Source organism: Oreochromis niloticus, linkage group LG11 (genome assembly GCF_001858045.2).
Source record: "Oreochromis niloticus isolate F11D_XX linkage group LG11, O_niloticus_UMD_NMBU, whole genome shotgun sequence".
Taxonomy (NCBI): Eukaryota; Metazoa; Chordata; class Actinopteri; order Cichliformes; family Cichlidae; genus Oreochromis; species Oreochromis niloticus.
The window spans coordinates 31,194,997-31,220,047 of NC_031976.2; the positions used below are offsets into that span (position 1 = coordinate 31,194,997).

The following is a 25,051-nucleotide window of genomic DNA, read 5'->3' on the forward strand; positions in this document are numbered from 1 at the left end:
ACCTACTGATTGTAGATCTGTGTAAATAAAAAAAGGTTTGAAATTTTACCGTTTTGATGTACATCTCAGCTCTGACCGCTAGATGTCAGCCATCCTCCTTCTGCCCGCCGCTAAGTTTTAATTGAATGATGAATGTGGTTCATGCCCAACTTCAGTCTCTCTCTCTTTCTCTCTCTCTCGCCCCCCTTTCTACACGACTCTCTACCATCTCCGTTATACAGCCAAAATAATAAAATGCTGACTTCTCAAAGTGCTGTCAGTATGCCGGTCTCAGCATAGCAGCCCTGAAGCTTGACACACAGGAGAGAGGGGTGGGGGGGAGAAATAGGGGGTCGAGAGAGAGTGAGAGGAGGGAAAAAAGAGAAACAAGTTTCTCTGACAGCAGGCTCTGCCTTGCCCAGGGGCTTCAGCACTGCGCTTCTGTGAAGGTAGGTGTGAGGCTGCTCTCTGTGTCTGTTTCAGTGAGTTTTTACTGGCATGTCGGGTTGATTCACACTTTAATCTCTCTCTTTGCCTCTTTGTGGGGCTTCCCTTCATCCACACTCTGTTGTGTCACTATGAGGTGTTTGTAAAATAGGAGAAAGGTGCTAGACAAATGATACTGTCCAAAAATATGGTGTTTCTGTAAAATGTGGTTGATTTAACTATAAATCAGAAATGAGTTTTACATTTTTTTTCTCCCAGATATAACGTCTAAAAGACTGTCACTTAAATGAATCTATCAGTATGGTATTTGTAGGCTGCCCATCACTGTGTAGGTAATTTGTCACAGGGGATTTGGAGATGTTGTCTCAGGAGCCTGCAAAGTTTGGAAACCAGAAAAGGCTAAAGTTTACACTCGGCCTCCTCGTCCTCTCCATTTAACATCCATTAGTGCCTGATATTTTACTATTATCACCGGGTCAGATTGTCTTTTGGGACTGAATGGTGTAATTATATTAAAAGCAGGGACCTTTCATTTTATGTAGATGGGACCTTTTGGGTTATTTGGCTCAGGTACAATGTTAGTGAAAGCCACTGTATGTCTTAAAAAATGAATTTCTTTAATGGAACCCCCCCCCAATCAAAGTGGTTCTTAGGGCGCTCAAAATGGTGCTCTGACTTGGTCTCACGGAGCAACCCAAGCTGGGGAGGATTCACACAGCTGTAAGTAGCTGACTTGTGAAGCTAAAATTAAGCTGAAGGGTGATTTGGAATGTTACACTTGGTCGGTAAGACGTGGAGAAGATGGCTCGCTGTTGGTGACAAATCTTCTGAGCTCTGGGTGGCAGAACGAGGCCTTAGCCTGCTCATGAGCAAAAAGAAAAAAACCTATTCCTGCTACCGTTACAGAAAATTGGATCTACCAAAAGAGCAAAGGGAAAAGTGCAGTACAGTATTTGGAATCCCTTTAAAGTTTATTTATGTTCCAGTAAAGGTAATGCACTGACACAGAAGCAGAGTGTAAATCATTTTGGAGCATTTATGAGTGTGTAACCTTTGTCACTATGAAATGTAGACCCTTGTAATGGTCTTTTACTTGTAAAATGCACTGTAACTCCTCCCTGCTGCCTGCCTAAATGCAGTACTTTGACATGTATTCATTAGAACTCCTTGCAATGAAATGCAATAACGATGATAAAAGTTACCTTATAGTGAGTCATGGTTTTAATGCATTCACAATAAGGGTTTTTATCCTTCAGAACTCCAACAATCATTGCTCCAAAAAGGGGCTGCATGCATTTTTTTCTTCAAATAACTTCACAGAAGTGCAAGCCTTGAAATCTCTCAATAGTTGAGCTGCTGCAGACAACATAGTTGTGAAAATGCTTGTAGAAACCCAACAGATGGCTCGAGATAGAAGTTTGTAAGGGCAGGATTTTAATTGTTGCACACACACTGACAGCTGCAGACACCATGGATGAGCAGTTGTTCTTATTCCACTTTTTTTCAAGTCTTCTTGGCATATGCCTGGAGACACTATATTGTGCCTGAGCAGTGTACAGTGTCGTGTAGTGTCTACTCAAACTAGTTCGTGTGATCAAAACAAATTTATGTCACTTGGACCCAAGCGGGCATAGTTGTAGGTGCAGAAACTGTAACACTGGCTTAACATTAGGTGCAGTCATCAAGGGGAGTGGAGACCAGGCGTCTGTTCCTGTTGAGGAAAACTCAGTGTGCTTATCAGTCTTAGCTGAAATTTGCCCTGTGAGCTCAGTTATTCTGACTGACTGGACTTTTGCTCCCTTTGAGCAAGTTATGAAGTTGGCCTGCATAGGTGTGATCTAATCAAAGGAGAGTGGGGGATATGTCAATAGCGACAGTCTTTGATTTACAGCTAAAATAACATTTAGTTACTTGATACAAAAACAGTTTATATAAATTAGTCAAAGCAATAGGTTAAAAGGGACCTGGATTGAATGTTGCTTACAAAAGCAGTACTTATCTCAAGAGACTGTTTAAGGTTTACGTAAAATGAGACAGTCTTATCTGACTTGTAACAAAGAATCACATTTATCTGAATTTGAGAAAAAAACTTTTTCAGATCAAAACAGAAAAAATATGACCCATTGGACTTTTTTGATTTCACAAAAGGTGAATTAAAAAAAAAAACTGTATTAGAATGAAACATCAATAACATGTTTATACATGTACATTTATAGCCAGGCACAGCTGAGGTCACGACTCCTATAACTAGAGCAGCTGCAGGTGCAGGACATGGTTGAGATTTTAACTGGAAAAAGACCGGTCCAGAGCCAGCTGGCAGCGGCAGGTGACGGTCGCTGCACTGCTCCACACCCACTTTGCTTTCTATCATGCAGAAACCCTGCTGGGACAGCTGGAGACAGATGCACATGCACAAATACACCATCTGTTTCCAATGTGGACAGGGGCTTCCTGGAATGTGTCAAAACACATCATTTGATCAGACTGTTAGTTTACCAGAGTGCTATTTTCTATAATCTACCAAAGCTGACAACAAGCAGTTGCCTCAAAATTCTAAAGTTTTGACTCTGTTTTGTAGTTTTCATGTCTCAGTGGTAGTTTTGCCTTTTGGTACTTTGAAGGTTAGCTTTCTGATTTGTCATTTTCCCCCTAATCTACCTTCCCTTTGTGATTATGTGACCCTTCAAGCCTTTATAAGTTAAGAAAATATGTTCTTCGGCACTTGTAACTATCAGGTTGTTGGTATCCAGTTGTCTGAGCCCTCACTCTCAGCTCAAGTGTCAGAACAGCCATGTATTTAGCTCATCAATAAGTAAGGCTCAAAGGCTTGACAGCAGGCAAATCACATGAGCTGCGTTTGGACAGAAACCAATGTAATATCCAGTGCTTAGGAGAAAAACTGCAGGTGACAGTCTTTCACTTTTTTACTTTAGAAAAAGGGAAAAATGAATGATCTAGTTGGCCTCATATTTTTTTTTTTCATGTCACAATGTTTTGGATTTATGACACTGCTGGCTTCAAATGCATGAGTCAGAATAATATAAATATATATGAATAGGTAAAAAAAATACATTCATCAGATGTTGCAGATTACATCATTATTTTTCTTTTTATTATAGAAAAAGTCCCACAATGCATCTTTAAATCTACCAATTTATTGATTTGATTTGACAGATTACCAGACAGTGTTCTGTAAAAAAAAAGAAGCCATTTTTAAAAAGGAGTTCACTGTAATGACTTTTATTGATCTGAAGTCACATTAAAGCATTTTTGTCTGCATCTGTGACATGATGGTCCAGCAAAAGACGAATGACTCTGTAGCTGACTGGTATTTAGTGTTTTTTTTTATAGCTATGAGTCTAGTTTAAAGAGCTGGGGGAGCCTTACTGTCAAGAGACTGGTAAAACCTTTCATCCGTGGTAAAAAGTGAGTCTAAGTAGATTGATGCCCCACCTTGTCCTGTATGCTGCATCTTTTAAATCTCCTCTATCTTCCTCGACACTCGTTTATGCGATCCAGTGTTTGCGTCCCTGGCTTTACACATTAGAGGCACACAGTGTTGATGAAAATAAAGATATACTTCACTGTATGTCATTTTGTGGGGTATAATATAATTTAATGGCCTATATCTTGTTTAAAAAACTCTGTATTCAGAGTTTGGACACATATCTGTATACACAGTATTACACAGTCACACTATTTGTGGGGAGTAGACTTTACTGTGGGCACAAAAAAGAAATCCCCACAATAAAGATTTGAAATTTTATGGGTAGAAACATGGCTTTTGGTTAGGTTAGGTCTGTGAAATTGATGTACATCATTGTTTTGTCCTGTATGTGTATGTGTATTTGTGTGTTTGTGTTTCTTTGTGTGTGTCTGTCTGCCCTTTCTAATAAAATGTAACCTGATCAGTTACTCTAAGAACACAAACAAGCTTTCAGTCTCAGATGCTTTATGAAGAATAGAATAGAATAGAATAGAATAGAATGCCCATTAATCGCAAAGTTATTTAGAGCTTCTGGAATAATGCAGAACAGTGCAGTTCAGTTCTATTTCCATGGTAACCAAGTTCCCATGGCGTCGTCAGGGAAACCAACTCATTTGATTGTGTTGTGTCAGGACATTATTTTGTACTGACTTTCTACAGAAACTCTGGTTACACAACAAACTCACAGGACCTTACAAACAAACACAAGGTGTGACTTTCCACCTCAGGTCAATGTCCTTATTCAACTTTTCATATCAGAAATTTTGTGTGTTAAATGTTTCAGCTTTTTAATGTGTTTGTGCTTTTGTTTTGAAAGAAAAATGTACAAGAAAGCAAGTGAAAATCCTAAAAGAGGATGTGGCTCATTTGTATGTTATAAACCATTGTTATAAATAATTTATATCTTCACACACAGCTTTTATTTTCAATTCATTTAAAAATGGAAATGAGAAACTTGACATCTGCTGCACATATGCAGTCACTAATTTGGACCATCTTGAATATGTAGCTGATCATTAATCACCTTGGTCTGAGATTTTATTGAAATGCCACTTTAAATTTAGGTACATTTAAAGGTATTTAAATGTATTTCGACAAACTTTGTTTCAGTATAAATGAAAATAAAGAGCAAGAGCACCCTGAAACACAAAACCCTGCAACCGCAATAGAGTTATTTGAGTGCTGGAAAAGTACACTTTTCAGATCACTTTGGATAGTGGAAAGTTACTCCGAATTATGCTGTCCTAATCCATCCTTGAGCACATGATTATGTTGTCATGCAAAAGAACTGCCTGCTATAAAACACTTGGAGTTATAGATGTGAGTGTTTTCTGACATCACACTAGCAGACTGCCTGCAAAATACAATATTGTATGACCTGATCTGCAATGGTTTTCCCTCTGTGACCAAGTTGGGGAAAAATTTGGAGTGAAAATGAAAACACTGGCCCTTTAACCTGATAGCTGTATTACTCATACTTTGACCCAGATGTATACATGTTCTATCACTGTGGTATTTTCTTGTTTGGGGAGCCCTGTGGTGTTGTATGTAGACCACGGTCTTTGTTATCTGAGGCTGGTGTGAATTTACTGTAATGTTTTAATGTGTCTAAAGCATAACTGTGTCACTGAGTTTTCATCCCTGGGTGCAGATATGTTTCGGGTGGGTCCACAACTGTATCAGCGAGTGTCTGTCAATGATAAATAAGGGATTGCACTTTCCACTCCTCTCTTCTCTCCATTTGACTATTCTTAGTCACTGTGTGGTAAGCTGAGGGTTTAAAGTTACAAAGACCTCACTCTCGCTCTCAGTCTTTCATTGCTTACACTTCATCGCGTCACTGAGTCTGTCTTCCTGTTAAAACTGCAAAGCATCAGTGGGCACTTCTTCTGCTGGAGTTTGCTTTCAGGTGAAAATAAAGACTATGCAAGAATGTGATCTGGGGGCTGCTGTAGCATATTTACACAGACACTGCTTTCCTGAGTATTGCAGATGTATTATTGGAAGCGCATCTATTATTATCATAATAGCATTATTGAAGCACTCTGGATAGGGCAGCTGATAGGAGATCATAACGCTACTTGCCAAGGACAGTGGGTGACAAAATGCAAAGAAGGGGACCCCCTGTGGTCCTTGACAGGTTTCCAAGAGGATCCCGGATAAAATAAGAGCTGGGTGGTTTATCATTTACTTATATAGTCAGAAGATCTGCGGATTAAGCTTTCTGACCATGAGCTGTAACATCCTCTGTTAGCATCTGGCTGAGGATTTCAAAAGCCTGTGTTTACACTGCAACATGTTTAATGTAGGCTATAGTAATGATAAAACAGTACTCAGTCACTCCTTTTTCTTGCATGATTAAATGTCAAAGTTAAGCTTTTTACAATGAAAATGATATTATTGTAAGAAGTTTCTAACATAATAAATGACAGCACAAGATAACTAAAAGAGGGTGGAAATATGACACAATAAAAGGAGCCGAGGTACGACAGAAAAAAGATTTTAGATAAGAGAGTATAAAGATTGATTGTCCTCTCTTCCTTTTTTCCCCCGTTTTTACCGGCAGTGCCCTCTCACCCAGGGGTGTGCAGCAGTGTGTATGAGTGAGTGTGTGTATATGTGAGTCACAGCCTCAGGAACCATGTCAGACCCCAGGGACATTGATGAGGATGCCATCCTCAGAGGCCTCAGCGCCGAGGAGCTGGATCAGCTGGAGTATGAGCTGCAGGAGATGGACCCTGAGGTATGGCTGATTTGACCTAAAACATGCTTTTCCAGTGCCACGGGGCTTTAATAGCTGGTTCCTGACATTCACAAGTCTTACCTTTGTGCCCAAAATCTACCCGATATCAGGTGTAGCTTGTTAACCATCAGACATGTGGGAAGTATGTGACATCTAAAGGAAGAACTACATTTTTTTTACCCTACCAATGATTGACTTTGTTACTTGTAAATTTTTTACTTGCAGGAGAGTAAAAGCAAATGATGAAGTTTTAAAGCATACCTCTCAGTCAGTAAACTATAGTGTTGCCATATCAAACATTATCCAATTATAAAGATAAAAGAACATGGTTCTACAATGCAGAAAGTGCATGGGCTACAAATTACATTTCATTTTAGTGAGTTCTTTCATAAAAGAAACAGTTTTAATGGGTCTCTCACTTTTCACAGTAGATGTTTAAAAAATAGCATGCATTTGCAGAAAGTGTTCATTTGATGCACTTTCAGTGCAGAGTAAAACATTTCATGCAATAAAAGTGAGTCTAGAAGCCAACATTTTATATAATTCTTAGAAGGAACACAACAAGGAAGATAACAAGGAAGGAAGACAACAAAGAACCTTCTCAGCTATCTTTTGGGGAATAAATTCTGCTACTTCTCTGTTCAGATCATTTGATATACCTAAAGCTTTCTACTAATTTAGTCTTATTTTCCCATCAACATAATATGACCTGATGTTCTCCCAGAATGCCATGCTGCCAGCTGGCCTTCGGCAACGAGATCAGACAAAGAAGGGTCCGACGGGGCCATTTGACCGTGACGCCCTGATGAAGCACCTGGAGAAGCAGGCCCTGGAGCACGAGGACAGGGAAGACCTGGTGCCCTTCACCGGTGAAAAGAAAGGTGGGAAAGCAGATTCTTTGTCTGAGGATTTATGTAGGTGTCCTGTTACAAAATATGCAGCAAGTCATTTAAATTTGTTTTCAGGCTAAAGTTTGAACATACAGTAAACATCTATAAAGCACTCTCTATATTCCCCCTTTCAATTGGGTGTAGTTAGTTACTAATATCAACAATAGAATTTGCAATAAATGGAAACTAGTGATGCAAAAAGCAGATGCTCTTGGGATTCACCACTGAAATTGTGAAGATAAATGAGCACAAAAAAGAGTTGCGAAAGCACCTTGTAGGATTAAGTGAAACCTGAGTTTATTAAAGCTCCATTTGTGATATGCTTTGGGAAACATCATACAAACAAAGCTTTTATGAGAAATGAAATTATCAGATAGATAACTTCATTAAGAAATAATGTATATACATATGTATATATATATATATATATATATATATATATATATATATATATATGTATGTATATATATATATATATATATATATGTATGTATATATATATATATATATATACATATCCCCACAAGACATGCAGCTTGTGGGGATAGGTTAATTGGATAATCCAAATTGCCACTAGGTGTAAATGTGCGAGTGAATGTGAGTGCGAATGGTTGTCTGTCCCTGTGTGTTAGCCCTGCGACAGACTGACGACCTGTCCAGGGCGTACCCCGCCTCTCGCCCTATGACAGCTGGGATAGACTCCAGTGCCCCCCGCGACCCTGAAAAGGATAAGCGGAAGCGAATGGATGGATGGATGGATATATATATAGTTTTTTTTAACCTTTTTTTGGCTTTTGCTACCCTTTTGCCTTCCTTTGTCTTCTTATTTATCATCTTTTTCTTTCTATATCTAGGAAAGCCTTTTGTGGCCAAGAAAGCACCAGAGATCCCCATACATGAGCAGGTGATCCTGGAGCCAGAGCTAGAGGAGGCCTTGAAAAATGCCACTGATGCAGAGATGTGCGATATTGCAGGTAAGATTTACTATTGCTACTGTTTACTATTACTACTAATTGTTTTAATAGCAATGGCAACACTATACTTATGTAGTATATATACTATATAAACAGTGCGCTTTTATGACAGGCTTTATCAGGCTGCAGATATTTCCAAAATCTATATTTAGTCTGTATTTCAGGAGCTAAACATCTAACGATCCACCAGGTAATCACAGGTAAAAGGGAACTGCAACTATTACACTGACCACAAGTTCTTAGAAAAAAACCTTATGTATCCATCCATCCATCTATCCATACAATAGGAGAGAGATTTGTCTGTCAGATCTGCTCATCATGTCCAGTAAGCAGATCTGACTGAGAAATCAAGGAGCAGTGCATGCTCAGCAACTTGTGAAGTAAAGCATACGCTGCTTTATCATTCATTCCAACTGTAATGAGGACCATAATTTATAAAATGAACATTGTGTTTATTTGATAAGATTTGGAACTAGAGACTGAGACTATAAACTTGTTAGGGAAATGTTTACTGAGATCACAGACAAAGGAGCTGAAGGGTCATTTTCTCATAGACTTCTACATAACCAAACATCTTTTTGAAACCAGAGCCATTGCCCTCTTGTACTTTTGTGAGGGATGAAATGTGTAAAAAAAATTGTTAAATGTGGATGTTAGCAATGGTTCTGTCCCAGTAAGCCATACTAATGAGCCAGCATTCATAACACCAAGACCCTGACTCACCTATGACATGCAAAAAATATCTGTAATTACATCTTTTTTTGTGTGATGTCATCTGTTTGTCATGCAATTTCCCACCAGTCGGTGCTTATTAACCAACAATGACATGCACAGCATACTGTGACCTCAGTGTTTTCATCACAGTGGCTTTGACCCACATAGTTCTATTATACAGACCCATTCTCTTTCTACTGCTAGCTTTATATTGTTTCCCTCAACACTGAGACAGCTAGGTTAATGACATGGCCAAACATGTGACGGGGTCCAATTCCCCACGCTCAGCAACACAAAAATAAATAGGCCTGGCTCCAGGCCACCGAAGGAAGGGTGGAGTGGACATGGGGATGGTGGAGGCAAAGATATTGTATCTGTTTAAAACATACTGTGTTCGCAGATAAAGCCTCAGTTTTCCATGTTTCCAGAAGCTTGAAATTTAAAAAAATGTTCACACTTGTTGGATTGCTTTGTTCTTGAATAATGAAATCATTTAAGAGGTGATTTTGACATCTTTTTTAATGTACTAATGCATATGAGGTTAATAGTAGTGGTAAATAGCCAAATTACAAACTAAAGAAAATGTAGAGACAGTATGACAACTGCAGCTTTGTCAAAGTTAACAGTATCCTGTGTAATGCACTTTCTGGGTTTCTTAAGTGTTAGAGAGAAATCAAACCCCTCACAGCCTTCCTCAGTGAATTACGTTGCTCGTCAGTAATTGGACAAGGCCTATTTGGGAGAGGTGCTTTGCAAATGCATAAATAATGCTTTGATCTAACTGAAAACCTTAGATTTGATAAAATCCTCTACACACCATTAATCCTAAATGCCGGATGGTATTTTAAGTCAAACTGAAACATAAAACATGCTTTATTGAGTGTGAACCCCTGAACAGGCAGTTAGACTCCCCTGATGTGCCAAACAGGCAGGCAGGCATCCGGAAAGGCAAAGTAGGGGAACATGTTTGTCCAGCACCATGAGTCTGACAGAGAGACCGCCGTTTTAAGCTTGGATAGAGTCCAGATGAGGATTAAACCTCGGTTAGCCTCTGTCAGTCTATTGTTGGGGCTTTCTGGCAAACAGAGTAAAGGGAATGAATAGCCTGGCTGGCATGTCCAACAAATCACTTAAGGATTTTGATTTATATAAGACAATAGCAGTTTATTTTAATTGATTTAAATTGATCTTGTCTTGGTTTATTTAGATTTATCTCAGTTTATTTAAAAGAGTTCCAGCATTACCTTTTTTTAGGTTGTTGTTAGTGTATTTAGCTAAATACACTAATGGCATGGGTGTCCATGGCAAATACTCCCCTTAACTGCTACACACACACACACACACACACACATGCACACACACACACACACAGACACAAGGACCTTCCCATGGTTATAAACCCTCCAACACTGGATGAGGAGGTTGGTGGGAAGGTGCTATGCAGGGAGGTGTTGCTGTCACAGCAGTTGGCTTGTCAGAGACTTTGGACCTGGCAGGTTTCAACAAGAGCAAAAAACACACAAAACAACTTGAAGTCTGCCTCCTCCTGGTCATAAACAGTAACAGCAATAGAAAAAGAAGCCACAATTCAACAGCTGTAGAAGGTACTCATTTGTATAAGTAATTTGTTTAGAATGTAAATATTTTATATAAGTGTAATCTGTGTAAGTTCTAGTTCACATGAATATAATAATAAAGACAACAGTAATTGTCCAATGATAAACTGCAGAAATTGGGAAAAAATTGATCACAGTATATTGTCACCTAATCTTCAAACTACTAAAACTACAGTGAATATTATGATACTATAACATTACAGTGCATATTAAACACAATAAAATAACACAATACTAACTCCTGCACTAATATGCAGATTGTGAGGTTCTTATTTAATTTTTTATTATTTCCAGTTTTGGTTCCTCTTTGCTACATTTCAGCAGTAAATGCTACTTTGACATTACTACTCTAATATGACAGGTATTCTTTGTATTTTGAAATGTTCTTTATAGCATTTATGATCGGCTCATATTGCTATACAGTTAAGCTTAGAGGTACACCATGTAAAAGCAGTAGAATATCTTTTGCATCACAATTTTAGCATATGTTAGCAGTTACTGTAAAACAACAACAACAAAGGTATAAATAATTATTTTTAACATCTAACACTGAACACAATTATTGTGCATCACGTGAATGTCTTGGTTTCATTGTCCTTTTTGTTTTGCTGAGGTGTCAGCTGTTTAAGAAAGTCAAAATGCGATACACCCGCCCTGCACTACCCCATCAAACAGCTGACAGACACGGGTCAGCATATTGCTGATTGTGACTACTGGCAAACTCCATAACAAACCTAAAAACAGGAAAACAAAAAAGCCAGTGAACACTGAACTATAACTTCAACTTAATGCAATAGGAATGATGCAAAGATATAGTTAGTGTTACTTGAGAAAAGCAGGACTTCCTTCACTTTTTCTAAATATTTGCTATTGATGTATTTCAAGGATTAGTTTGACCTGACAAATACTGTAGGTGCCCATAAACAGAGTCTTCTCCTCTTCTAACTTTGTGTGGTCACAAATTAACACTGTCTCAATGTCAGCTATAATAACACTAAGAATTCTAGAGGCCCACAGCTTGACCCTGAAAGTTGTGTATTGTGCAGGGTATCATTACTTCCTTGGGGCCCCCTGGAAAGTGTAAGATTAGAAGTCCCCACTGAACTCAGACAAGAGTTTCCTTATCTCATCAAACACCCGTGCACACACACATAGATACACACAGGAGATGAAGGAAAAGGAAAAACTAACTGTGGCACTTGAGGTTTTGTCCTTGCCACAGAAACATTTTTTCCTAGCAAAGCAATATTAACAAACTTGCCTTTGGTATATCAGTACAGGGACACAGGACACACCAATAAAACTAGCTACAAAAATAACTATAACAGGGGCACAACTCTCTGATTTTGTTCAAATAGTATAGATATTTTTATCTGAATGTATTCATAGTGATTGTTTTCCTGTTTTCACAGCTATCCTTGGAATGTACACGCTGATGAGTAACAAGCAGTACTACGATGCTCTGGGCACCACAGGCACCATCGCCAACACAGAGGGCATCAACAGTATGTCTGAAGCCAAAGACATTTTATGAGCTATTGCTTATACTCACACAGACAAACGTTAAAATGAAATGCAGGCAGAAATGTGACAGTACTGTATGTTTTATTGTGTACTGTTTACACTGTAGCCTCAGTTGTGATCATGTATCTCCTTCAGGCGTTGTGAAACCAGATCCTTTCAAGGTCTTCCCTGAAGAACCTCCAAACCCCACCAATGTGGAGGAAACCCTGGAGAGAATTCACAACAATGATAGCAGCCTGACTGAAGTCAACCTTAACAACATCAAGGTCAGCTCACTGGAACGTCACAATTAAGAAAAAAGTATGCACAGATAAAAAAAAATGTTTGTCAAAGGGAACTTGAAGCTGGACTCAGAGTCCTTAAACTCCCAAACAAGATTAATTTCCCATATGACAACAAATATTACACAGTCGTTTCAGTGAACCAGCTCATGTCATTTGCTATACTGATCCTTTAGACTGGAAAACCCGGATCTGCAGGCTTATCAAGTATTCATTGTTTGAGAACTGAACATCCCTGTATTTTCCTTGCAGGACATTCCCATCCCAACACTAAAAGAGATCTTTGAAGCGATGAAAGGAAACTCTCACGTGGAGTTTCTGAGCATCGCTGCCACCCGAAGCAACGACCCTGTGGCATATGTGAGTAAATTACCCACTGTAATTATCAACTGCTTGCCAATGACAGCAAATTTCCTCAAAGTTTATATTCATTTGTATGGTATTTATTTGTTTAATATAAAAACCTTAGAAATGTCTTACAGTTTATATCTCAGTCTAGCTATAGATATATATTTATTATGTGTGTTTCTAGGCATGCGCTGAGATGCTGCAGGAGAACACCAGCTTACAGAGTCTTAATATCGAGTCTAACTTCATCACTGCAGACGGCATGATGGCGATCATCAAAGCAATGGCTAATAACGCCACACTGATGGAGCTCAAGATTGACAACCAGGTTAGAAACAAATTCTTGGACATGCTGTGAATCTACAGCTGATAATTTGCAAGCCACTTTAACACTCACCTGTAGAATAATTTAAGCCTGGCACACAAACGTACCATTTGTTTCCTTTTCTTTAGCGAATATGCAAAACAATGCCAATGACTACAGTTTTACAGACATTAAATTGTAATTTTGCACCAACAAAGCGATTCCAAAAGAGCTGTTAGCCGAAGACTTGGCATGTTTCAGCATGATGTGCAGTGTAATCTAAAAAAAGAAAGAAATTAAATTGAAAAACACAATGAAACATGGAATGACCTCCCCAGAGGCTGGACCTGAACATTACTGAAGCAGTGTGGGATTGTCTTGGCAGAGAAGCTTTTAGTGTCCTTCAAGAAGCCCGGAGAACTGTTCCTGAAGACTATTTAAAAAATTACAAGCCTGCCTCAAAGAATAAAAATGGTGGTAACACCAACTATTAATTTTCAAGCTCATTAGAACTGTGCAAACTTTGCCTTATATACTGTATTTCCATGTATCTTTGGATATTTCAGTAAATCACTGCACGTATTTCCCATTTTCATGGCAACATATAAAAAAAGACTTATGCACAGCAACCAGAACAAGACATCCTCACTTTTATTGTCCAAGTATGAAATAACTGAGTTAATCCTCATATCTGATGATGACATGCTTTTCTTACTGCTTTCAATTTTAATTCACAATGGAAAAAAGAACTCAGTGCTTGATTGTGTTATTCTTTCATGTATCATATAGCGACAGAAACTTGGAGACTCGGTTGAGATGGAGATTGCCACCATGTTGGAGAACAACTCCAGTATCCTGAGGTTTGGATACCACTTCACCCAGCAGGGTCCCCGAGCCAGAGCCGCCATGGCCATCACACGAAACAATGACATGAGTAAGAAATGATCCTGAATGCATGGTCAGATAGTCTTGAAATATTCATGTATAATACAAGGAATCATTGAAAGTGTTACTGGATTGTGTAACAGAATCTGAAATCGGCATCTTCTCTCTTTTACATAGTTCGTCAGCAAAGATTAAGATGAACACAACAAGGAGTGAGCAGAAGAGCAACCATTAGCCCCTCGGAGCCTGCAAAAACTGATGACTCTTGTGCCAGCTCACTGTGGTGCAGCAGAGCTGAATGAATTCTCCCCAATTAATTTTGGTCACTGTGCCGGGGGGAAGCCATGTCTAACATCCATGTTCAACCATTCATTTCATTTACTGCAGCAAGAGTTTTGTAGGTTGCTGAATTTATCATAAAGGCATGTATAGATCACAAGCACAACCTGAAGTGTCTTTTTTGTGCTTTTAGTTTATGCGTCACCAACATCAACCCAAACAAATAGTTAATTACTTTCATTCACTAATTCAATGTGGTGCTATATCATCTGTGGGAGAGGGGGGAAAAATCTGTAAATACTTTAAATAAAAATATATATTCGATTATTTTTTGTAATTGTTTGGTAAGTTTAATTTTATTGTTTCTAATTCTTATTGCACACATAAATATTATACTCAACAAATTTTGTTTTAAATGCACCAAAAAAAAATAAATAAATCATATACTTTGGCACATTTAAGGAGTCTATCTACAGGTTGTGAGTTAAGTAAAGTAACTGTGTTAAAGTAATCTGTATTTGAACCACTGATACTGGACAAACAGCTGTTTACAAAAGTGACAACATTTCATTTCCAAATTGTGTCCATCAAATAATTGCCCCCGTCTTGTAAACGATGAATTAAGAACTGTGATTAACCACCTTTTTTTTGGAAAACTGAGTTCAATTTGACTCAGCACACACAGGTCTGATTAGTGGCAGACCTGTTGAATCAAGAAATGACTTAACCTGACTGACAAAGTGAAGTCGGCTAAAACATCTCAAAATGCAATGCATTATGCTGTGACATAGACTCAAGAACAGAAAAAAAAAACAGAGTCCAACCTACCAAATGACTCCAAGAGGGCATCAACAACTCATCCAGGAGGTCACAAAGGAACCCAGCATAACATCTAAAGAACCAAAAGCCTCACTTATGATTGAACAATAACAAAGAGAGTGGGCAAATATGGCATCCATTGGAGAGTTCCAAAGAGAAAAATCACAGCTGACCAAAAAGAACACAAAGGCTCATCTTATATTTTTCCCCCCCAAAAACATCTTGATGATCTCCAAGACTTTGGGGAAAATGTTGGGGGGCTGATGAGACAAAGTGGAACTCTCTGGAAGGCTTGAGTGGGGTAAATCTGGCACAAAACTAACAGCATTTCATAAAAAACAACAGCAAACCAGCAGTCAAACATGGTGGTGGCAGTGTGATGGTTTGGGGCTTGCACTTTAGTGCTTCAGGATCGGTAACTGATGGAACCGTGAATCAGACTATCAGACTATCAGAATGTCAGGCCATCATTTCATGACCTGCTTCATCAAGCACACTTAGGCAGCAAAACTGAGTCGTTAAACAGGTTCATGCAGGAAAACTCTCCAGTGTGACTGCATGAAGACAATTCTGCAAAGAACAGCAGACCAAAATTCTTCATTACTTCAATTCAAAATTCCTTACAAAAGCTTGGTTGCAGTTTTTGCCGTCATGGGTGGCACAACCAGTTATAAGGTTTAGGGAGCAAGTAGGTTTGGATAACTGTTTCCTTGATGATCTGAAACATTTAAGAAACCAGCAGGGGTGCAAATAGTTTTTAACAGCACTATACATAATTGTAACTGTTATCATCATAATATCTGCATTTTCTGTGGTAAATATTATATGAAATTATTTCCTAAAACTAACACATACAGCATTTTAGGTAAAAAATACCCTTGATTTAATAAATCACAGCCCTTTAATTGCTTACAGTTTCTTCTGATCCTTAGACTTCCTCCAGGCACCTGAGCTATTTTTACATCCCACCCGGCCCAACGCAAATGTGAAACGGATCCTAGCCCACTCAGCTTGAGTTACCTTGTTCCAAATATAAGAACTAACTTTAAGAGGGTTGCACCCTAATGCACCCACAGAAATTTATGAGCAGAAACAGCTGCTAACCTCTCAGGATTTTCACAGCATTGCTTGCATCCCTGCCTTCCACCTTTCATTTCATTTATCCATTTCTTGAAAGACTTCTCACCTAATGTCAAGTTTGACAAGACCACATATGCTTTTTAGATTTCTCAAAGGTCACATTGTAAAACTGCAAGCTTCACTGACATTTGGCTTCGTTTAAAACTTTCAAGTCAGTGTTGCCTTACCACAATCTATTCGGAGAGTTTCTCTTCCACTTCTTAGTTTCCAGTAAAACACGGATGTATTTTTGGACTGTAACACTGTCACAAATGTATTCACCACATTGTATTTATGCTTCTACTGTTTCGTAAACAGTAATACTGAAATATCAGATTTGAATTTGTCTTAAAACGTTCTAACATACTTCCAAATCCCTACAGAGACTTTTTAAGACCGTGGTGACGCTCTTAACTCCAAACTAATGAAGTGAGTGAGCTTCTGAAACATATTAGCCATGTCATCAGAAACTAACCCATGTTAAGTCCCTTTGCCCCCTTCCACTGACCCTGATGTTATCCAATTTATACCAACTGTGCTGAGAGGAGCTTTGAACGAACGCACAGATTAGCACCAATACAGCCAATCTGCTGCTGATTTATAGGAAAGCTGGCTGAGAATTGATCCTATCAGAGCTCACTGAACTCAAATGGAAAGGACACAATGGACAAGAAAAGGGTAATGAAAATAGTCACAATAATTATAAAGGTCAGGAGAAGTTCAGCTGAAAATTGCTGCCTGAGCTTTTAAACCCGCTTCTTTCATTCTAGAGGAGCCATGAAAAAGATGTAAGGCTAATGTCGCTGAGCATGACAGTCTATCCAGTCCTTCCAGACTTCCAAGATGTTTCATGTTCAGGCAGGATGTTTTTGCAAAAGACCACTGTGGTGATCATGAATAAACAATAATAAACAATTATAAAACTAATTTCATTTAACGAACACAAACCCCCAACTACATCACAATAACAACAAGTTGTAAAAAACAAAGCTATCGCATATGTTGGGACAATGTTTTGTGAGTGAGTCACTATAAAAAAAGAAAGTTGTTCAAGAGTCCAGGATGACTTTTTCAGTCTTAATCTTTATGGCTTTAAAGCTAAGGCAGATGTTTTAATGTATAAATTCTATACAGATTTTAAACATGGTCTGAATTCCTGCCAGATAATCAGGCAAATGCCAATTTGAATATTTTCCAACTTCTTAATAACATGAAGAGTTTGGTCAGTCGTATTGAATATGAATATTTCCAAAATCACATTTCCCAGAACCCTGATGTTACCTTAATCTGCTTGTGCAAGTAGAGAAACAAACATGCAGCAGACAAAAGAGACAAATCTTAACACATCTTTGGGACAAACTTGCTCTTCCCGCATGAAGTAGCACAACCTGTCTGGGTGGAGGGAGGGTTCTAGGTACACTAAGAATGCTCATGTCACAAGCAGAGGTCACATTGCACAAATCTTTTCAACAGATTGGAACAGTGGTGTTGGATTTAATGTAACAAAAAATAGTCACACACAACATTTTAAGGAAAAGTGCCGGTAACATGAGTGGTTTGTCTCTTTCACAGCTGTAAACGATTTCAGACTCTTCCATTCAGGACTCTTTATGGGTGTAAAGTAAGCTGTTAGATAATATAAGTACTCAAATTCAGAGACCATTGGTTAATTCTTATCACTTTCCCCCAACTCTAAATGTATTTTCAGGGTGGACTATGATAAGCCAACAAAGGTTCAGCCTTAAGCATAAAATATAACTGGATATGAAAAGTTGTCTGGTCAAAGATTACACTTGAATAAAGACTGACTCTGTAGCAACCTCCACTGATTACATCCTGGATGGAAGAAATAGCCGCTGAAGACTCAGTAGATTAAAACAACATAAAAGGTTCACGAACAGAATAAATGTGTTAAATAAACTCTTTTCACATGGAGCTGTGTCTGTTTTATGCAGCACTGTGCCTCGTGAACGTACCACTGTGGTACAAATTTCATCTGTGCTTCCACACCATTCTAAGTGCTGTCATTGATTTGCAGGCACAGGGGCAAGGGTAAGCGGCTCTTCCTCATCTGAATCAAACTCGACATTCTCGTCTTTAACCCACTTGCCGCTGTGGTCTTGCAGCCACCCATCACTATGAAAAAATAACAACAACAACAAAAAAATAGATAAAATGCACTGAAAATCTAATAATCTGCTAAAAAGTAGTGAAAATGTACAACATTAGAAAGTGAAAGTCCCACAACATTTAGGCACCTTTTCAGTTTGAGGTAGTGCTCCAGCTCTCTCTTCCTCTGGGCAGTGATGGGTTCAGCCTCCTGTGTCTCTGCAGCCTGAGATTCGGCCGTATCTTTTGATGGATGTGGCTCTTTATTGGCTACAAAAAGAGTTCAGGCAAAATCATGACCAAGGTTTGCTCAAAATAAAAGCTGACAATAAAACATTTCCTCTAGCAGACCTTACCTGTTGAACAGACAGTAGAGTTGCTTTGTGACGTGTTCACTGAAATGCCAGATTCCCAGCATGCAGATGTCATGTTGTCACTGGGGTCTGAGCTGGTGCTTGCTGTCACTTTTTCAGATTTTGTGCTTAAAAAGAATGACAAATAATTTAAATTGTGTTTTTCATTGTATGGCTTCAAATACAGACAACTCTCATACCAAGTAATCACTCACCTGGTTTTTCTATGACAGCTGTTATATGGTACAGTTTTCAGCAAAGCATGATGGGTGAGCTTCCGTGTTTGTGCTAGTAATGGGGCTGAACTGGAGGGCTCCTGAAATCACAACAAGAGTGGCTCATATTTTCCACCATTACACAACTACACTGAATTGTTTAGTAAGGTGTAATTTGTTAGAGTCATATGGTAGTCACACGGGCACCACATAAGTGATTTAACAGGAGACAACAACATGGAATAACAATGTCATGCAGTAAAGAAAGATTACATCTGTTGAGCTCGTGATGTTTTTCCTGTGATGATTCATTGACCGTCTGCTGGCAGAATGACCCGGCTGGTTCTCATCTGTTGTTGCTTTGTTAAACACACAGATTTTTTCTGTTGGCTATGACAGACTTGTGAACTTGACAGAGAAAGCATGATTAATAGTTACCAACCTGCCTTTTTTCTTCAGCCTCGACGTAGTTTTCATGTTGCCGTTTTGTTATTTCATTCTTCAGCCGTGCTTTCTTGCCATAAAATGCTTTTAGCCCTGAGTAGAACACACAACAAACAACTGGGTTTACTAAAAAGTCAATGTAAACTGAACCAAACCTGAAAAAAAAGTCATACTCGTTTCCCTTTGAAGTACAGCAAGTTTGGTATATACAATGAAGACATGCAAAACTTTACCTTCATACTGTAGAAATTAAACTGGTATCGAAATGTAGGTAAAAACAACACTTTTTATATGCTGTAACTTATCTAACATACATGTTATACGGTGATACCCTTATTCAAAATACACTTTCCGGAATTTTTTCAAGTGAATCATCAGAAAATAAAGAAAACTTCCAGGGTACAAATGCTTGTCTTTAATTGTTTGTGTAAGAGACAACAGACAGAGTTTTGCTTTTCCGAATGAGGAAAGTTGGATGTTAAAAAAAAAAAAAAAAAAAAAACCTGGTGAAGAAAAATTAGATAGTTGTACAACACTCTGACACTTAAAGAGTACAATTTGTTTGACAGCCATTCAAAGTGATGGAAAAACTAACAAATTCAAAAGCATGAAATTTTTACTTATCCCTATGTACTTGTAAATATGCAGTTTTAGTGTGAAAAAGTGCTACAATGTATCATCGTTTGGGTTTTTAATTCTTCCAAATAATGACGGGATATCAAATCCAGATAATTTGAAAACCAAAACTACTCTTTGTGACGCAGCATTAGAAAAGACACACAAAAACAGCTAACCAATGACGCAATCCAAAAACTATTGAACTTTCCAATATTTCAACTCTTTGTTAACTTGACTTGATTATCTGCAAATGCAATGCAAAATTTCCCCTTGACTGCTGCTTTTGAGTTTTATTGAGTTTATTCATTTACTCAGTTGGGTTTTCAACTGCTGCATCAAATTACAATACAGGTCTTGTGTTGGCTGTTGTTTTGCCTGATGAGGACATAACTACTGACCAGCGCATCTCTTTCTTTGATCCTCAGTTAGTTATGTAGCTTCTCCCTCTCACAAGTAGCTTTTCAGTCTTCAGTGTTGTATTTTATTTTTGAGCAGATTCTATTAATATGCATAGTTTATGCATCTGTACTCCTCTGATTTTGTGTAGCATATGTAGCAAGGATGGCATATTAACCTGCACTTCACAGCACCTCAGATGATAGCTCGACCTCATAAAAGTGCCTGTCCTGCAGCATTGACTTTAGAAATGCAGAGTCATTTAAAATATGGGGTACTGTCTCAATAAATAGGGCGAAAGACAAGGGATAGAAATGGTGTGCAGATGGCTAACCCTTGATACAGCGCTTCTTAATAAGACTGGGGCCGAAACTTCAGGTCCGCTAGGTCCCCGGGGTACGAGCCCACGTACTAACTTAGTTGCTTTAAATAACTTTGCAGGTTAAAGGTGCTCACCGTCTAGATGCCTCTTTCCTTTTCTGTGGACTGTCAACATGTCGACTGTATCAAACACAGGACGGTAGGAACACACAAGGCAAGTGTACCTATAAGATACGGGGAGAAATTAAACTAAACATGCCGTTAGCTACACAAGTTTGTCTTTCCCAAACATATCAATGTTTTGAAGTTCACTCCACCTTCCATTTTTCATAAGAGCAGCCTCATCTTCTGGAATAAAATTAGACAAAAGGTCTGCCACACGACGTTTCTGTAAAACGAAGCGAATAACGTTAGATAGTATGTAAGTTTTACTACAATTTTATTTCCCAAAGTAATAACTACAGTATGTTGTTAGCTTAAAGATGCTAACACTAGCCACATGTGTGCTCTTAGCTGAAGTCTCTGTTATTAAGCCAACATAAAATGCTGCAAATTGATCCGTACCTTAAGGAGATTCAGCTGGCTTTTATCGTCACCTTCTCTTTTAAAGGACATAATTGTTATGATCAATAATATAAAAACTAATCTGAGTAGCAGCGTAGCTTCTTGGCTATAATATATAAGCTAATAGCAATGCTGCATTCATGGACAAACGGAAGATAGGAAATATAGACCTGTGCTCATCTTTGAGGTGGATAATTGTTTCGGCTATCGGAACTACAACGATATCTGCTGGTTTTTATAATATAAAGTCCGCATAGTCATTTGAAAGCTCGATTTGTGGCTATAGTTTGTATTTGCTCAATTTGTGAAACAAACTATATCAACTTAATATAAAACGCAAATTTTTCCCCTACAGTCTTTAATGCAACGCGTTGTGGCGAATCATAGGACTAGTCAGTGAACACGGCAGCCATGGCAACATATGGCTGTAGACAGCTGACTGCAAGAGTTTTGAAAACAAGTTTTTCAGCGACTTTTAGTTGTGTATTTGACAGATAAGGTACGTTATATTTGTAATCCAAGAAACTTTCTATATAGTTTAAACGGCTGTCATTTTGGAGAAAAGATTGAACGCTTGGAACAAATAACGAGCGACGACGTTAATTAAGTTGATAGCCTTAGCTAGCAGGCTAACTAAGCTGCTAGTTTGATAATTATGGGCTAAAGCGGAAGCCATTATTGTGAAGATGTTAACAGCAGTGAAGTTCGCTGGTAAGCGCATTTTAGGCCCACATGGTTGTTTACCACACAAAAAAAGAACAATATAAGTGTTTTACGACAATGTCAGAGGAGCGAGCTCCACTACCAGCTGGAGGAGACGGCCTACTCCGAGGGAGCCGCACAAGATCTTACGGCAGTTTGATCCGATCTCCGCTGTCCCCGGTGCACCAGAGACGTATTGAACATATAATTCAGCCGGGAGAGACACTGCAAGGCCTGGCGCTGAAGTATGGAGTGTCTGTGAGTATGACTGTGTTGGTTTGACTCTGAGACTGAATTAGTTAAAGTATTTATTTCTTGCGCCTTTAACAGTTCAGGTTCAAGGTTCTTTATTTGTCACATGCATAGTTATACAAGTATAACACAGAGTGAAATGTATCCTGACACGCTCCTCGACATGTGCAAAAAGGGAGGGGGGGTAGAGGAATAACATTATAAATATACATTGGGTGAATGTGCAGTAGTAGCAGCAAGCAGGTCAATTCTGTACATTAATATGAATAGACATCTGACTATTTTACAGAATGGACAATATAAACATATTTAAAGTTAAAGGAAATGAGTGTCTGGAGGAAAGTCTCAGTCAATTATAGATGATGTGAGAGGGCGTGTGTGTGTGTGTGTGTGTGTGTGTGTGTGTGTGTGTGTGTGTGTGTGGGTGGGTGGGGGGGGGTGTTGGTTTAGGGCCGATGGCTTGAGGATAGAAGCTCCTCTTGTAGATTGTAGAAGTTGGAACAGTTTGTTGCCAGGATGGGACGGGTCCTTCAGTATCTGCGTTGCTCTAGTCCGGCATCTCCTGGTGTAGGTGTCCTGAAGCGGGGGGAGAGCAATCCTGCAGCAGCGTTCTGCTGTACGGATCAATCTCTGGAGAGCTTTTTGGTCCTTCACACAGCTGTTCCCAAACCACGATGTCATGTTAAGCTTATGTTGAAATTTACTTGTTGCGATATGATGTCTTCTAACTGAATACTTGATTTACCAATACTGAAATGTAAATGTGGGTGAATAATCACATTTCTTATTGTTTTATTTTCATATTTATTGAGGTAGGGTTATCTCAGTGGTTCAACAAAAACGTTCAACTACATAATTAAATTGTTTATTCAGCTGTTAGGGCATACTATGAAAAAGTGCTTGCCTTAAAATGGCATGTATTTATTTGGTTTGCTGTCTGCCTACTGATCTCGGTAAAAGTGAGACTTGATTTAGCCAAGTCTAATACTAATTAACATAAGGTTCACAAGGACATTTTCTCTTTCAGATGGAGCAAATCAAAAGAGCAAACAGGCTGTACACCAATGACTCAATATTCCTGAAGAAGTCTTTGACAATCCCTGTGATAGCAGACCTGGACGACTGCAGTAAAGGGCTGGATGTGGCTGAGGAGGACGGCAACAAAGGCAGTGCTAACTCTGCTTCGCTTCACAATGGACACACAGGGAGTTCCTCTGAGAAAAATCAAGAAGACAGAAAAGATCTCACTCCTGGGGATTTTTTGAAAAGGTTGGATGACTTGATAAGCCAGTCCAAGCAGGCTGCAGTCAAAGGATGCCAGGAAGCAGAGAAAAGGTATAACTGTGCCTGTCGCTGGTTGCTCTTTTCTTTGCACAGTTGTTGTCCAGTCAGGGTCATTTGTAGCATTACAGAGACTTACCCTCTTCGTATTTAAGTCACTAATAGTTAGATCAGTTGGTCCTGCTTATGGATATGTTTTTAGTCATGTCGCTGAGAATATTGTACCTTCACTGATGTGTAAACAATGTTGAGGTCATGGTTAAATACACGCATTTTGATGTTAAGCATAGATATACATGGATAGTATCTGGTGGTCAGTTTAACCTAGATTGTCATGTCAAGTATAGTCATCCACCTTTCTGGCCTTCTTAGTATTTCATCAACCACTCACAATGTGGCTGTTCAAAAGATTCCCAATGCTTAATAGCTACTTTGAATTTAATTTGTAATGACCTGGTGATAGTACCAGTGCAACAGCGATTATTTTTATTTTTTTTTATTTTTTAAGAATATCAATCAATTTAGCCTAAGATCAGTACACTGTGAATGACTTGCTCTGTTATATATTTTTTTTATTTACCAGGGTTGCTACACTAGAAGCAACTTGCAACAACAGGACATCAGATTGCCGGCCGCTTACGAGGTCACAGAGTGTCATTTCATCTTCCAGGATGGCAGTACATGGGACAGTACCGCTCACTGTCACCAAACTGACCAAGAAACTGAGAGACAAGGAAGATGAAATCTTTGAACTGTGACATGTCTGTCACTCAGAACATTAATGGAACTTTCGCAGGGAGCCGTGATGCGCTGTTTGATCTCCAGGATAACGGAGCGTTACGGATAAAGGAATGAAAAGGAATCCCCGGTGATCCCGCTGCTGCCTAAAGCATAAAAGTGTTTTTACACTTCCATTTAAAAAAAATTATATTGCACAATTGTAGACTTGTTATTTATTTGGTGAGACATACTGTAGGTTGTGAAAAGCTTCATATGACTATTCACATCCAGGAAATGGAAACTTGAAATTTGAAAAATGAAAAATCAATCATATTTAGTCAGATGATCATATGGTCAACACAAAAGGGGTTTGTGTGTAATTGCCTCATATTTTCAGACTTGTAACCTTAGGAAATGGAATCTTAAACACAAGTTACGTTTACTGTAATAATGATGATGACAATAAACTGATTAGAATGATGGTTTTTCTATTACTGCTGAAAATGCAAGAAAACATTTTGTAGGCTTTATAATATTTCATTGCAATAATTGTGTTGTTAAGGTTATATTTCTAATGTCTTCTCAATTTTGTATTTTTTGTTTTAAAATAAATATTTTTATCCCATGTTAAATGACATTTATTCACATTACTGCTAACAAATATCTT

General features: G+C 38.6%; 3 protein-coding genes across 3 annotated transcripts; 2 read left to right on the forward strand and 1 right to left on the reverse strand.

The window, feature by feature from the left end:
- The first annotated feature begins 215 nt into the window (after positions 1-215).
- tmod4 (tropomodulin 4 (muscle)) lies at positions 216-14,798 on the forward strand. Its single transcript, XM_003450268.5, has 10 exons — positions 216-428; positions 6,480-6,656; positions 7,381-7,537; positions 8,401-8,520; positions 12,263-12,355; positions 12,510-12,640; positions 12,908-13,015; positions 13,188-13,331; positions 14,097-14,241; positions 14,370-14,798. Exons 2-10 carry the CDS (start codon positions 6,555-6,557, stop codon positions 14,390-14,392), a joined length of 1,023 nt encoding a protein of 340 aa, XP_003450316.1. The 5' UTR covers positions 216-428; positions 6,480-6,554; the 3' UTR covers positions 14,393-14,798.
- A 2,154-nt stretch (positions 14,799-16,952) lies between these two features.
- Positions 16,953-21,614, reverse strand: scnm1 (sodium channel modifier 1). The gene is made up of 8 exons (XM_003450267.5): positions 21,430-21,614; positions 21,183-21,253; positions 21,001-21,089; positions 19,529-19,623; positions 19,087-19,187; positions 18,875-18,999; positions 18,668-18,788; positions 16,953-18,545 (listed from the first exon to the last, which is right to left on the reverse strand). The coding sequence occupies exons 1-8, from the start codon at positions 21,478-21,480 to the stop codon at positions 18,434-18,436; spliced, it is 765 nt and encodes a 254-aa protein (XP_003450315.1). The 5' UTR covers positions 21,481-21,614; the 3' UTR covers positions 16,953-18,433.
- Positions 21,615-21,813: 199 nt separating this feature from the next.
- lysmd1 (LysM, putative peptidoglycan-binding, domain containing 1) lies at positions 21,814-25,034 on the forward strand. The gene is made up of 3 exons (XM_003450266.5): positions 21,814-22,389; positions 23,411-23,718; positions 24,248-25,034. Exons 1-3 carry the CDS (start codon positions 22,162-22,164, stop codon positions 24,420-24,422), a joined length of 711 nt encoding a protein of 236 aa, XP_003450314.1. The 5' UTR covers positions 21,814-22,161; the 3' UTR covers positions 24,423-25,034.
- Positions 25,035-25,051: the final 17 nt, after the last annotated feature.